This window comes from Artemia sp. Qi Xiang Cuo, chromosome 4, assembly GCF_049724085.1.
Source record: "Artemia sp. Qi Xiang Cuo chromosome 4, ASM4972408v1, whole genome shotgun sequence".
Classification (NCBI taxonomy): domain Eukaryota; kingdom Metazoa; phylum Arthropoda; class Branchiopoda; order Anostraca; family Artemiidae; genus Artemia; species Artemia sp. Qi Xiang Cuo.
The window spans coordinates 80,505,809-80,521,732 of NC_142797.1; the positions used below are offsets into that span (position 1 = coordinate 80,505,809).

The 15,924-nt window shown below is 33.0% G+C and overlaps 1 protein-coding gene across 1 annotated transcript in view; it reads left to right on the forward strand.

The window, feature by feature from the left end:
• Positions 1 to 15,924, forward strand: part of LOC148953483 (uncharacterized) — a 208,442-nt gene that overhangs the window by 69,853 nt on the left and 122,665 nt on the right. The window contains exons 8-11 of the mRNA XM_089087977.1: positions 227 to 351; positions 2,176 to 2,483; positions 5,377 to 5,522; positions 8,700 to 8,983. Coding sequence (XP_088944103.1) covers positions 227 to 351; positions 2,176 to 2,483; positions 5,377 to 5,522; positions 8,700 to 8,983 — 863 coding nt within the window. The remainder of the gene's footprint in view (positions 1 to 226; positions 352 to 2,175; positions 2,484 to 5,376; positions 5,523 to 8,699; positions 8,984 to 15,924) is intronic.

The window sequence follows — 15,924 nt, forward strand, 5'->3', positions numbered from 1 at the left end:
CAAAAAATGAAAAAAATACTTTTATCATTCATCTAACTAGTTATATTTTTGTATACTTAGCTTTTTGACATTTTTTGCAGCTGTATCTTCAAATCAATACAAAAAAATACACATGTCTTTAACTCTATATTGGTTGATATATGTACTTTCTGAAAAAATGTATGTGTCAGATATATTCTAACTTGGGACGCCTAAGCCCATATGAGTATATTTAATATTTTTTCAGCGGATTCATTGTCAAATTTTGCTGAAATGAAAATAATTTTGTCACTGAAAAACCAATGGACGGAAGTCTACGAAGATTCTACTTCAGAGGCTTATATTAAGCTTTTAACAACTTTAAGATTATTTGTAAGTATCTTTGGCTATTTTTGAAAAGTGTAACTCTGAATCTTTCTTCTCTTGCTTCTTTTTCCAATTTTTATAAACAACTAAGAAATGATTGCGCCTGTTTGTCCAAGGAAAGTAAAAAACTCATTTACTTGGATGGTAAACTGTATGAAAAGTTAATTTCAATATTTGTAATCATTCAGTTTTTGCATTATTTTACTCTAATTTGGTCTATTTAGAATTTTGAATCGGTATTAGTTTGGTTCTCTTCAAGACAAAATTTTTGTGTTGCGGTACATAATTTAGAAACTACCAATTTGCTGCGGCGTGACCTCCTTTGCTACTTATAAAGAGCACTAGAACTTTTAATTTCTGTTTGAAGGAGTATTCTTGGAATATTGTACGATCATTGGCTCACTATCATAGCCTCCTGGCAACCCAAATTAAGTGGGAAAACGCACCAGCAGCCATCCGGCTTACTGAAAACTACAACGTATATTTCTAGGTACCAACTCAAAACTTTCCATCTAGGGTTCTCGAACATATTAAAGTCGGGGGTTTAGTTTTTACCCTTTTTCTAAAATGATGCAAGTTTCCTTTTGGCTACTAGCTTTTTGTAGGTAAATTCAAGATGAAAATAGTGTACATGTTTGAAATCAGCATGATAAGCATATTCTTTTTATTTACAAATTATTATCCAAAATCATATTTTCTTCAGAATTTTGGTTACTATTTAGCGGCATTAGCGTTATTATTTAAAAGACGACTGGAAATTGATTTTTTTAATCTAGTTTTTTTTTAACTGGAAGTAAAGAAAAAACATTAAAACTCGAAATGAGCAGAAGTTTTTCCGTATGTGAAGGGAATACCTCCTCTTCAATTCCTTGTTCTTTACGCTGAAGTTTGACTGTTTGTCCCAATTTTTTAAGAACAGCTCCTGAAACACAAGGGCCGGTTAGTTAGAATAAAAAGTTGTTTTAAAAGTGCTAAAAGCCTTAGCGTAAAGACGAAGGCTTTTTTATTTAATCCAAATAAGCTTGCTGACATAAACTTAAAAAATAGAATCAAAAGTTATTACGCAGTGAGTAAGAATAACCACGCCCATTTTTTCCTTCAATCTGTTAAATAGTATCCATCTGTTTGTTAGGTATATCTCCTCAGATTATTATTTTTATTTCTTGGCTAGAAAACCTTACATGTAAATTACTAATCTATGTAAAACAATAAAGAGGGTTTAACTTATAAAGAAGAACTTGCAAAATTTTTTACATATTATATACGTATGTATATATTTTTTATTTATAAAATAGAGCTATTTTGCGTAGTTTCCCGTAGTTGACATATTCTATTTCTGTGTTTTGATGCGTATTTTGCACATATTTTTGTCTTCATGTGTACTTTGTATGTGTTTATGTCTATTCTTATATGTGCATGTAGACATGTGTATACACTTACTGATTAACTTTTTTTGTGTTTAGAATTAGCTTTATATTTTATATAAAATATTCTTTGTGTATTAGCTTTGCAATTTATATTCTTTCCCTGACATTTGTAAGTCTTTAAAATTAAGAGTGCAGCTTGTTTATGACTGTCGTAACATGTTGAAGGATATCAATGCTATTCGTACAATCCAAAAAAAAAGGTGCAGTAGATAAAATTCAAATACACCGGTAATTCCTACAAAGGCTCTACTAACCAAAACTCCAGAAAATACTGACTGGGACTAGATTTGAAAAAGATAAAACTAGACACAGTAGTTTACGATTAAGGTTTTGTAATATTGCTGCATTTGACGAAACTCAAAAAGGTCTTGGAGTGATATCACGAAAACTATTATTTTTTCAGATTTTCAACTACTTTGGTTTTTTTGGCTTTTCTCTCACTATTGAAAATATAGATTCAAGAGTTCAAATAGCGCTTAGTGCTCCTGTTAAACTGTCAGTAACACAAGAAAGTTTGAAAGAATCAATTATGGACTCCTTCAATAATCAAGAAACTGTAATTTTACCTGGTTTAGTCCCACTGGAAATGGACTTGACAACTTTATTGGTAGAGCTGGTTGTCCCTGAGTGTGATATAAATATGTGTCGTTCTGGAGGCGATGAATTCGCCATTTGTTCCCTTTCTTTCTTGGGATGCAGCTGCAGTAGCGGGTAAGATAAGAGATATTTTATCAACAGTATAGAATTAGATTGAACATAAATATAAATGAATATAAAAAGCTGTTTTGGGCACTTTTCTAGTTTTCAAAGCAACAAAAGAATTGATAAACGTTTATAATAATTTCATTTCCAACTTACAACAGAATTTCACCGATAAAAGGGGGTATATAGGAATGCATTGAAGTATCCCTAGTTCCCTTGAAAAAATTCCTGGCTTCAAGGTTTTTCTCACTTCTGAAAATGAAGAATGTACGCTGGCTCACTGGCCCATCTCCAAAAGCAGTCCCTACGTTGGATTCCTTTCCTTTCCTATTCTGTTTCTTCCTTTACAAGACAAGACTTTTTTCAATTTGTGTTTGTCGTTCCCTCTAAAAGAATTTATAAATGTAATCCGAGCTAAAAAAAAAAAAAAAAAAACCAAAAAAGAAACAAAAATTTTTTATAGTTGAATATCAAAAATTTTAATTTTTTAAATTGAACATCAATTAATAGAGAAATAAAACAAACAATTGGAGGTTATCAGTTATCAGGAAGTTATCAGAAATTCACCAGCCAAATGGAATAATTCATCAAACACTTCGTGGTAACGAACTGTAAGTAAGGAGCGACCCGGCTCAATAGTAACCGAAACTCTAAAAACTGAAATTTTAATACCCATAGATACATCAATAGCATCAGATTTTTATGCTAATTTCAAATATATAAGTTTCATTAAGTTTAATTTTACCCATCAAAAGTTACGCGCCTGACAAAATTTACCTTATTTTCAAAAAAAGGGGGAAACACCCCTAAAATTTCATATAACTTTAATGAAAATCACACCATCGGATTCAGCGTATCAGCAAACCCTACTGCGGAAGTTTCAAGCTCCTATCTGCAAAAATGTGGAATTGTCAGCAGAAAGATCACGGATGGGTGTTTTTTTTATTTATTTTTTATTTTTTTACTTCCCCAGGGGTGATCATATGGATCCAGTAGTTCTAGAATATCGTAAGAGAGATTTTTTGAACGGAAATTAAAAGTTTTAGTGTCCTTTTTAAGTGACCAAAAAAATTGGAGGGCAACTTGGCCCCCACTGGCAACTTAGCATAGTCGAAAATCTAATAAATATGTCTTTGAGGATGACTTAATCCCCCACAGTTCTCGGGGCTGCAAGTTATGAACTTTGCCCATTGTTTGCATATAGTATTGGTTAATGGGAAGTATAAAGACGTTTCAAGCGGGATTTTTTTTATGGGGGGGGATGTTGGAGGAGGAGGTTACGAGGGAGGATCCTTCCAAGGAGGATGTTTCCTTGGGGGAAGGGATATTTCTATGAAGGGGGCACCGGATTTCCCAGCATTATTTAAAAAAACGATCAGAAATTCAATAAAAAAACAAGTTTTTTCAACTGAAAGTAAGGAGCAACATTAAAACTTAAAAAAAAGAAGAAATTATTACGTATATGAGGGGATTCGCCTTCTAGTCAATACCTCTCCCTTTTTGCTAAAGTTTTTTTTAGTAGTTTCAAAAAAGCTATCTATTCTAATTAACTGGCCTTTGTGATCGACTAGGGAGAGACTCCCTAGTCTACGCAATAAAACATACGAATATAGAAGTTCGTTACGTAAGTTAGTTCGTGAGTTTAATACGTCAGAACAAAATTTCGAGAAAGGCATTCAGCCAAAAAATTAAAATTAATTTGCAAATTTCTTTTTAATTATTCATGTACGGTGAGCCAAAATCAAAGCTGAATTAATTCAAAAACGTTTAGAAATTAAATAAAAAACAAGTTTTTTTAACTGAAAGTAAGGAGCGACATTAAAACTTAAAGCGAACATAAATTTTTCCGTATATGAAAGGGGATGTCCCCTCCTCAATACCTCGCTCTTTACGCTAAAGTTTGAATCTGTCACACAACTTTATTTTTTAAAACAATAGAAAACTTTAGCGTAAAGAGCAAGGTATTGAGGAGGGGACACCCCCTTTCATATACGGAATAATTTCTGTTCGTTTTAAGTTTTAATGTCGCTCCTTACCTTCAGTTAAAAAAAAACTAGTTTTTTTTTATTTAATAGTCTGTAGAGGCTATATCCTATAAGTTATGTAGCCTCTATAACTTGGCTTTATTAACAGGTATTCCTCGTGATTTATGTTTTTAAACGTTCCAGAATATAAACCATGAGCCCAATTGTAAATTTTAGGATATAGAATCCCCCTCCCTTCTCAAAAAAAAATATAAGAGCATTCCATCCTCTTTCGAGTTTCTTTTGCAAAAGTGTTCAATTTACATCTGAAAATGTATATGCTTGACTGTGAATATTCTTGACAAACGATACAAGTAGTTCCCAATAATACAAGTTATTTGCCCCAAGTATTACATCGATCCTGTTAGCTGTTTCCCTTAAGAGATCTAGTTTAATTTTTGGATATACGGTTTAGTCCTACAGTATGCCGGCTAATCACTGACTTAATCTTTTGCTTTATTTGAAGTAAGTATTGATTCATTTGTATAAGTTTACGCTTGCTATTATTATGGTGTCAGTAGATAGATCTTGAAATAGTGCGGCCCTTAAATAAATATTGCCTACTCATTTGTGTTCGCATCTAAAATAACGCTATCTAAATAACGCCATCTAAAATAACGCTCAGACTTTTCAGTCCATAAATACAAATTAAGATTTGTTTTACATTTTTCGTGTGATCACGTTTGACTACTTGGATAAAAGAAAAAAATGTCTTAGAAATGATTTAATAGTATACTGAGCAACTTTTGTTTAATATAGAAGTTAAGAAAAATTGCATTTACGTGATTTTATCTTGAAATTGGCATACCATCAGTATTAAGCTTTCATTGATTCAACGTGTCTGTTTTTGAGTAGTTCTAAAATATTTTTCCTTTCAGCTTTTCCGTTAGTAACGGTGTTTGTATAGACATTAACGAATGCACTGTCTACGATGCCCCATTGCACCAAAATTGCGTCAACCAAATTGGCTATTTTAACTTTAGTTGTTCTGCAGGATTTTTACCTAACTTAAGTGGCTGCATTGGTAAGTAAAGCTTCTTTAAGGGTCTAGTGGTTTACAAATTCAGTTTTTTGCAAGGTTTGCAGGCTAAATTAGTCGCTAAAATGCCTAAAGCGTATATTAGCACATATTTTATTTATATTAATTTTGTAGCAGCTAATAAGACTAGAACAACTGCGTGGGGTTTCTTTATTTGATTTTACCGCTTTTCCTGTTCAATGCAGTCTGTTTTATGTCCGTTTTTACTACACTCTACACTCTCCAATGCTCTTTTTTTTCCTAAAAAAATAAAAAATTTTCTCTGGGGAAATCTGATGACAAGCCATGGACATCCTTCCTTTACACTAAAAGTACATGGTCTTCATGAATAAAAAAAATAATATTTTCAGTACAAGCATGTGCGTGGAATTTGTTTTTAGTAGGGGCCAACCCTCTTTTCCTATCCATTTATGTACACAAAATTTGCAGCCGTTTTCAGAAACTTTAACAAAATCTTAAAGATTTAATGCAAGGAGATTGCTATTTCCTTGAGAATAAATTTGTCGACGCTGCTCTACATCATCTACATCTACATCATTGTAATCTTTAATTCCCACCCCATAAATAATCTTCGATCTTTAATTTTATTCTTTTATGTAACCAAATCCGCTGTTATCTAACCTAAAGTTCACCTTTGTCGTATTAATTATATTCATAGTTGCCAGCTTTTCCCTTCTTTTACATTGTGGGCCAGACTGCTTAAGTTTATCTTGATTTGACCTGAACAGTACTAACGTGTGCCAAAAAAAATCTATTATCTAAATTTTTATTTTTTTATATTTTTTTATTCTTCATTTTTTTTACGGGGAGGCAGGGGCGGATCCAGGATTTTTTTAGGGGGGCGCAAAATAGGTGATCCGATAAACTTGCGTTAGGAGCAAGCATAATTAACGCAAATTTGCGTTAATTAAGTAAATTACACTACTTTGGACTACTTTAAGGGGGCAGGCACCCCCCTCCCCCTGGATCCACCACTGAGAGGAGGGGCTTGATTTCTCAGCTTTAGGAAGTATATTAGGGTAGATTTTTGAACCATCTGTAAGTAATTGTGTGTCCTGATGATTTAGAGGGTATAAAACAGAGATAAACTTGCACTTACGAACGGAAAATAACATTGCTAGATGAATTATGGCTCAAGATATTATAGATAAAGAACCAATAAGCAAGTGTAGAAAAAGAACAGCAAAACATAAAAAGTTCTAAAATAGCAATTGTTATGTGTTGTGCAAAAATGTTTGTAAATAATACTAATGAGCTGTAAAGACTTACTGTATTTTAATGATTTTTAAATTATATTAACAATAGTATTACTAAATTGTCTTGTTTAATTGTACTTACAATTGTATTAACAATAAATTGTATTATTAATTTTGTATTTAAAAAAATACATTATAGTTTCCTTCTGCGAAACTTTGAATGATTCTCCATTAAATGAATAGTTTCTAATTAAACAAAAAATTTAGAAGATAAATGAAATAATGTGAGATTATAATATGCTTTTTGCGTAAGGATAGAGTTAAAACTAATTGTCGTCTAACTAAATTAGTAAATTTCTAACATGACGATTTAATATATTTCTCTTGACATTGGACAAGGTATTTATAGATTATTGGAAAGAAGAAATAATTTATTTTCTCTCATGAAAGAGAAAACGTTTGAAATATATTGTGTTTTTTGTAAAGTGCTAATGACGCTCTAGTTTTTAGAAGGCTTAGAAGACGTCAGCCATACTCGTGCTTATGGTCGTTTTGTTCGTTTTTAGTTTGAATTAATTATTCATTCTAATTTATGTACATTTTGGATTCCATTTACTCATTGATAGTCTTTTGATATGATACGATGTAGATTTATTACCTGCCAAGACTGTAAAAAACACAATAGGGGCTAGAGCATAAGAAAATAATAAATAAAGTAGAAAAGAAAAACTATAGAATACAATTTAACACGAATATATACAACAAAACGAGTTAACTCAATTTTGGCATTCAAACAAAATATTCATCTAAGTCTTTCCCTGAAGAGTTACCCAAGGATAACAAAGTGTCAGGAACTTTTTACGGAAATTCGCTATTCCGATAGGAATTACCAATGCGGGATCTATCAGTCCAAATCTACGGATCAAATATTGGTGTCGTGGATATATAAGTCAAAAGAATGGGCAAGATCATGGGCTGCTAAAACTAAAAAATCACCGTTATTTTCTGCGTCGGTCAGTTAAGACACCAGAGAATAAAGGGCATAATCACATCTGAGCAACGGGTGGAACTCCAACTGGTGTGGAACCCTAGCACTTTTTCTAATTTCGTCACTGATATGAAGCTGAAACAGCTTACACAGTGTAGTCGATACAGTGATGGGCCTACATGAAAAGCACTGGGAAGGAGGCTTTCCTGGTTTGGAAACGGGTGTAATAATACCCATACGGAAGCTATCTTGGATAGCACCTCTGGTAATGATCATTTGAAATAATAATCACACGGGGTCAAGAAGTTGTTCACTACCATTGAGTAGATGTTGGCCTCAAATTTTACTGAAGTCCATTGTAAATTTCTTCTTTAATTTATTCAAGCATTCGCCTATTACGCTTCTATTTACCACCAGATTAATGCTCTCTGCTGCTTATTTTTAAACAAAACATGTTGTCTATTCCAAAAGGCGTACTTGGACAAATGCCTAGCAGCCACTATACCTAATCTTCTGAACGAGCGATCATGGCTACAGTCGGATGAATAAAACGATATAGATTCAGTTACTATCAAATATGTATTCGCTAATTACCACATATTTTTTATTATCAGATTCAAATTAACAATATTACAACGATGATTGCTTTGCAGCGAAAGCTTGGCACAACAAACTAAAATAATGCAACATTTTCATTTTCACTGTTGCAATATATTGCATCTGCAATATATTGTCTAATTTGCGAATTTGAAACTTCCTCATAATTGCTCCAAATATGTTTGCTCCGAGTATTAGCAACGTTGGGTTGTTGGTACTTCGAAAAATTGGACTTAATCCAATTTCACCTGTACTTTTGTTTTTTCTAAAGCCCATATACATTCGCTATATTTAGCTCTATGGTATTGGCTAAATTTTGTGAAGTTGACCCCATCTATTGCATTTAGTTTAACATCGTTTTTTCTGTATTTTCATTTACAGGTATACAGGATGTGTCAGTCAATCCTTGTTCTAATCTATTAAATGCTGCCACTTGCTCTCGTCTTGGTGCTACTTGCTCCATGGACTTATCTCCTAAACTATTTAAATGTCGGTGTGAGTTCCCAATGGTGCCCTCTGCGAACGGATGTGTTCTTTCAACTGATCAAAATTCCCTGTCCACTAAGATTTACAAGTTAGAGCTTACTGGTGTAGACTGGTGGGGTGCATTTGAAGACCTTGGCTCATTGGACAGCTTGATTCTGATGGAAAAAATTGAAATTCTGGTTTGTATAAATAAAATATAATTGGAATATGCACATTTATTCATGTATTTTGTAAAGAGATGCACATCACGGCATTCTTGTCTACAAATCGTTGGAAAAGTAGCATCAAATTAGCTTTATTGAAATGCCACAATTTCTTCATCAAAATGCATACACTGGCCATGGTTTAATCAAAAGTTTATTTTAAATCCGATCCAAAATGTGCTCAGTTAAATTTTGAAAATATATCTAATGTAAGTGGTGTTAAGTCAGAATGAGATGCACTAATATGAAGAAGTTTTATTTTGTACTTCTGAATAATGTTTTTTTTTAGCTTCAATGCTTCATTACTATTTGACTTCTTAGCAGTTACTTTGTTTTTCTAAGCAGGCTACCTAGGCAGCCGATTTTCTAAACAGGTCTGAAAATAATAGCATAAGGAAGTGGAAATTTGTATTTAAAAATTGCTAGATCACAATTATTTCAATAGTGAGGCAAATCTATAATTCCAAGACAATGTGAATGTTCAATGTATTCATTCAAATGTTAAGGATACTAATGTGATTATTAGCTTTCTAATGTTACTTATAACTTTAGTTGATATTAGGCTATGAAGAGCACTTTCTTTGGAGAAGATTAGGTACTTAAGAGTTTTGTTGGGGTTGGGGGGGGGCAGGTTCGTCATAACATTTTTAAAAAAGGTAAATGATATGCTACCAAAAATACATGCAAATATTACTAAAATGTTGCCATTTCAGGGATTAGGCAATCCGAAATTCTGGTTTGTATAAATCACAGTTTATATAATTAGCAGTACGATTTTTCCCTATCTCACCCATTATAAAAACCCGGATCGAGGTGCGAGTGCTCCAGAGAACCTTATAAACATAAGCGACATTAGATCTTTTCACGGGTAGACAAGTCAGATCTCTCCTGAACGCGAAACTTGGCTTCAACGTTGGAACATTAATTTTGAAGAAACTAATTTTAAATTGATTTATTCCAATACATACATGAAAATCGGTCATTAGTAGTGCAATGTTATTATTAGATGTTTTTAGGAATTAAAAATAGGTTTCGAAGACTCAAGTTGGTTTCAAAGGCATTTTGAGAAAGTTTCTGCCAAAATACGTGTTCCAGGGTAATTGGACCGCTGATGGCAGATCAAATGAGAGGAGCTGTTTGTACGCGCCGATATAAATATAAATATATATATATATATATATATATATATATATATATATATATATATATATATATATATATATATATATATATATATATATATATATATATATATATATATATATATATATATATATATATATATATATATATATATATATATATATATATATATATATATATATATATATATATATATATATATATATATATATATATATATATATATATATATATATATATATATATATATATATATATATATACATCATCTCTCTCTCTCTCTCTCTCTCTCTCTCTCTCTCTCTCTCTCTCTCTCTCTCTCTCTACTCTACATCTCTCTCTCTCTCTACATACATATATATACATACATACATACATACATACATACATACATACATACATATCTACTCTCTCTCTCTCTCTCTATATATATATATATCTATCTATCTATCTATCTATATATATATATATATATATATATATATATATATATATATATATATATATATATATATATATAGAAAGGAATGGGTTTAATTATAATGGCTCTTGATATGTGGGTCTGAATAGAACCACTCCAGGTCAAATGATTTTTAACTCAGTTTTTTAAGAAAATGAATGCGCAGAATGAAGCTCAGGTTTTATTTCAGCTTCTGGCACCATTCTAAGTACTTCATGGAACTGATGCTCCATGAACGGCATCGTTGATATACATAATTTAAATGATATTATATCTGTTAATGATATACTCAAGTTTTTCCGTTTTTTTGCTACTCATTTTTAATTCTTTGGTAACAAAAATATAAATACAATATATGTTAAACATTTTACCATTGAATAGAATAGCGAATTTTTTTCACTTAATGTGAAATAAATAGTTTGATGGATCCTTTATTATAATTAAATAAAAGAATAGTTTTTTCAAATGAAAGTAAGGAGCAGCATTAGAACGTAAAACGAACAGAAATCATAACGTATAATAGGGGGGTTGCCCAGTCGTCAACACCTCGATCTTGACGCTAAAGTTTTTTAATGCTTCTAAAAAAGATTCTTATTGTTTTAGTTAAACGAGCCTTTTGTTTCAGCAGCCGTTCTTAAGCAATTGGTACAAAATCCGATCTTTCAAACAGTTCGTGGTAACGAACTGTAAGTGAGGAGCGACCCGGCTCAATGGTAACCGAAACTCTAGAAAACGGGTTATTGATATCAATAGATATATCGAGAGAAGCGGATTTTAAGCCTGAATTAAAATACATAATTTTCATCAAGTTTAATTCTACCCAGTGGAAATTACGTACCTTAGAAAATGTTGTTGATTTTCGAAAAAAGAGGGACATGCCCTCTAAAAGCTAAATAAGCCTATTGGAAATAATGCCGTCATATTAAGAGTATTAGAGAACCCTAATGTAGAGGTTTAAAGATCCTATCTACAAAAATGTGGAATTTTACATTTTTTGCCAGAAGAAAGATCACGGATGCCTGTTTATTTGTTTGTTTGTTTATTTGTTTTTTTGTTTTGTTTTTGTTGTTTTTTTTTCCAGGGGTGATCGTATCGACCCAGTGGTCCTAAAATATCGTGGGAGGGCTCATTGGAACGGAAATTAAAAGTTCTAATGCCCTTTTTGAGTGACCAAAAACAATGGAGGGCAACTAGGCCCCCTCCCACGCTCATTTTTTTCCCAAAGTCACCCGGTCAAAATTTTGAGATAGCCATTTTGTTCAGCATGGTCGAAAATATGATAAATATGTCTTTTAGGATGACTTAATCCCCCGAAGTTCCCAGAGGGAGGGCTAAAAGTTATGAACTTTACCCAATGTTAACATATAGTAGTGGGTATTGGGAAGTATACAGAAGTTTTCAGGAGGTTTTTTTTCTGGTAGTGGGAGGGCAGGGTGGGTCGGTGGTTATGTTGGAGGATCTGTTCATGAAGGAAGTTTTCATGGGGGAAGGGAAATTGCCATGAAGGGGGCGCCGGACTTGCCAGCATTATTTATTGGTTATTGGGAAGTATACAACCATTTTCAGGAAGGATTTTTTCTGGAGGGGGGGGGGCTAGAGGAGGGGGTTACTCTGGAGAAGATGTCCGTGGAGGATGTGTCTTGGGGGGAAGGGACATTTCTATGAAGGGGGCGCCGGATTTCCAAGCATTATTTAAAAAACGATCAGAAATTAAATAAAAAAAACAAGTTTTTTCAACTGAAATGTAAGAAGGAATATTAGAACTTAAAACAAACAGAAATTATAACGTATGTGAGGGGGTTCTCCCCAAGTCAGTACCTCGCTCTTTACGCTACAGTTTTTTTTTAGTGCTTTCAAAAGAGCTATCTATTCTAATTAAATGGCCTTTGTGATTCAGGGGTTTCTGAATCAAATTTTTTTTTAACTTTTAACGTAAAGAGCGTGGTATTGACTAAGGGGAGAACCCCTTCATATAAGTAATAACATATACGTAATAAAATAAACAATAAAAAAACAAGCGATACGGCTCAATAGTAATCGAAACTTTTAAAAACGAAATTTTGATGTCAATAAATGTATCAAAAGAATGTGTTTATAATGCTGATCCTAAATATATAAATTTTATTAAGTTTAGTATTACTCATCAACGGCTACGAGCCTGAGAAAATTTACTCGATTTTTTAAAGAGGGGGGAAACATCCCCTACAAGGGAAAGAATTTTAATGAAAATCACACCGTCAGAGTCAGCGTGTCAGAAAACCCTATTACATAGGTTTCAAGCTCATATCTGCAAAAATCTGCAACTTTGTATTTTTTGCCAGAAGAAAAATATACGAATATAGAAGTTAGTTACGTAAGTTAATTTGTAAAGACATCCATTTAGCAAAAGAAAAGTAAAATTTTTATACAAATAAAAGCTGCATTAACTAAAAAACGATCAGAAATTAAATAAAAAAAAACAAGTTTTTTAAACTGAAAGTAAGGAGCGACATTAAAACTTAAAACGAACAGAAATTATTCCGTATATGAGAGGAGCTGTCCCCTCCTCAGCGTCTCGCTCTTTACGCTAAAGTCTGACTATTTCTCACAACTTTATTTTTTAAAAAAAAAAAAACCTTTAGCGTAAAGAGCGAGACGTTGAGGGGGGACACCCCCTTTCATATTCAGAATAATTTCTGTTCGTTTTAATGTCACTCCTTACTTTCAGTTTAAAAAACTTGTTTTTTTTTATAGCGTAAAGAGCGAGGTGTTGAGGATATACTTTAACTATAATGCAAATAAAGTTAAAGTATATCGTATTGCTCCCCCTAAGAGTTAAATGTAAATATGTCTCACAAGGCAAACTGGAAGGTTTAAACCTGACAAATATTACTACTACTAATACTAATAAATTACCGCAGAACCAAGACGCCTGAGGCCAACGCAGATACGCACTGTCTATTATTCTTCTGTCTTAATCTACCTATTATTTATTGTTAGTTGGTAGTTACTTGTCCCGAATCTGTTGATTTTTATTACATGCAACTATGTTGAAACTATTATTTCATCAAACAGTTCGTGGTAACGAACTGTAAGTAAGGAGCGACCCGGCTCAATGGTAACCGAAACTCTAGAAAACGGGTTTTTGATACCAATAGATATATCAAAAGAATCAGATTTCAATGCTGATTTCAAATATATAACTTTCATCAAGTTTAGAGCTACTCATCAAAAGTTACACGCCTGAGAAAATTTGGCTGATTTTCAAAAAAGGGGGAAAGACCCCCTAAAAGCTATAGAACCTTAATGAAAATCACACCATCATATTCAGCGTATCATAGAACCCTACTGTAGAGGTTTCAAGCTCCTATCTAAAAAAATGTGGAATTTTATATTTTTTGCCAGAAGAAAGATCATGGATGCGTGTTTATTTGTTTGTTTGTTTGTTTGTTTGTTTTTTTTTTTCCCCAGGGGTGATCGTATCGACCCAGTGGTCCTAGAAGATCGTGGGAGGGCTCATTGAATCGGAAATTAAAAGTTCTATTGCCCTTTTTAAGTGACCAAAAAAAATGGAGGGCAACTAGGCCCCCTCCCACGCTTATTTTTTTACCAAAGTCACCCGATCAAAATTTTGAGATAGCCATTTTGTTCAGCATGGTCGAAAATATGATAAATATGTCTTTTGGGATGACTTAATCCCCCGAAGTACCCAGAGGGAGGGCTAAAAGATATGAACTTTACCCAATGTTAACATATAGTATTGGTTATTCGGAAGTATACAGAAGTTTTCAGGAGGTTTTTTTCTGCTAGTGGGAGGGAAGGGTGGGTCGGGGTTATGTTGGACGATCTGTTCATGAAGGAAGTTTTCATGGGGGAAGGGAAATCGCCATGAAGGGGGCGCCGGACTTGCCAGCATTATTTATTGGTTATTGGGAAGTATACAACCCTTTTCAGGAAGGATTTTTTCTGGAGGGGGGGCTAGAGGAGGGAGTTACTCAGGAGAATATTTCCGTGGAGGATGTTTCTTTGGGGTAAGGGACATTTCTATGAAGGGGGCGCCGGATTTCCAAGCATTATTTAAAAAACGATCCGAAATTAAATAAAAAAAACAAGTTTTTTCAACTGAAATGTAAGAAGGAATATTAGAACTTAAAACGAACAGAAATTATAACGTATGTGAGGGGGTTCTCCCCCAAGTCAATACCTCGCTCTTTACGCTACAGTTTTTTTTTAGTGCTTTCAAAAGAGCTATCTATTCTAATTAAACGGCCTTTGTGATTCAGAGGTTTGTGAATCAATTTTTTTTTTAAACTTTTAACGTAAAGAGCGTGGTATTGACTAAGAGGAGAACCCCTCATATACGTAATAACATATACGTAATAAAAAAAAACAATAAAAAAACAAGCGATACGGCTCAATAGTAATCCAAACTTTTAAAAACGGAATTTTTATTTCAATAAATGTATCAAAAGAATGTGTTTATAATGCTGATTCTAAATATATAAATTTTATTAATTTTAGTATTAATCATCACAGGCAACAAGCCTGGGGAAATTTACTAGAGTTTTTATAGAGGGGGGAAACATCCCCTACAAGTGAAAGAATTTTAATGAAAATCACAACGTCAGATTCAGCGTATCAGAAAACCCTATTACATAGGTTTCAAGCTCATATCTGCAAAAATCTGCAACTTTGAATTTTTGCCAGAAGAAAAATATACGAATATAGAAGTTAGTTACGTAAGTTAATTTGTAAAGACATTCATTTAGTAAAAGAAAAGTAAAATTTTTTATGCAAATAAAAGCTGCATTAACTAAAAAACGATCAGAAATTAAATAGAAAAAAACAAGTTTTTTAAACTGAAAGTAAGGAGCGACATTAAAACTTAAAACGAACAGAAATTATTCCGTATATGAAAGGGGCTGTCCCCTCCTCAACGCCTCGCTCTTTATTCCGTATATGAAAGCGGCTGTCCCCTCCTCAACGCCTCGCTCTTTACGCTAAAGTTTTTTATTGTTTAAAAAAAAATTGTGAGACAGAGTCAAACTTTAGCGTAAAGAGCGAGGCGTTGAGGAGGGGACAGCCCCTTTCATATACGGAATAAAGAGCGAGGCGTTGAGGAGGGGACAGCCCCTTTCATATACGGAATAATTTCTGTTCGTTTTAAGTTTTAATGTCGCTCCTTACTTTCAGTTTAAAAAACTTGTTTTTTTTATTTAATTATATACAAGCTCGACGGAATTACCAACCGACGATTACCAACGTTGAAGCGAAGGGGTGCAAAACCCCTTCGCTTCAACGGGTAATATTTAACAAAACAAACGAAAGTATAGAG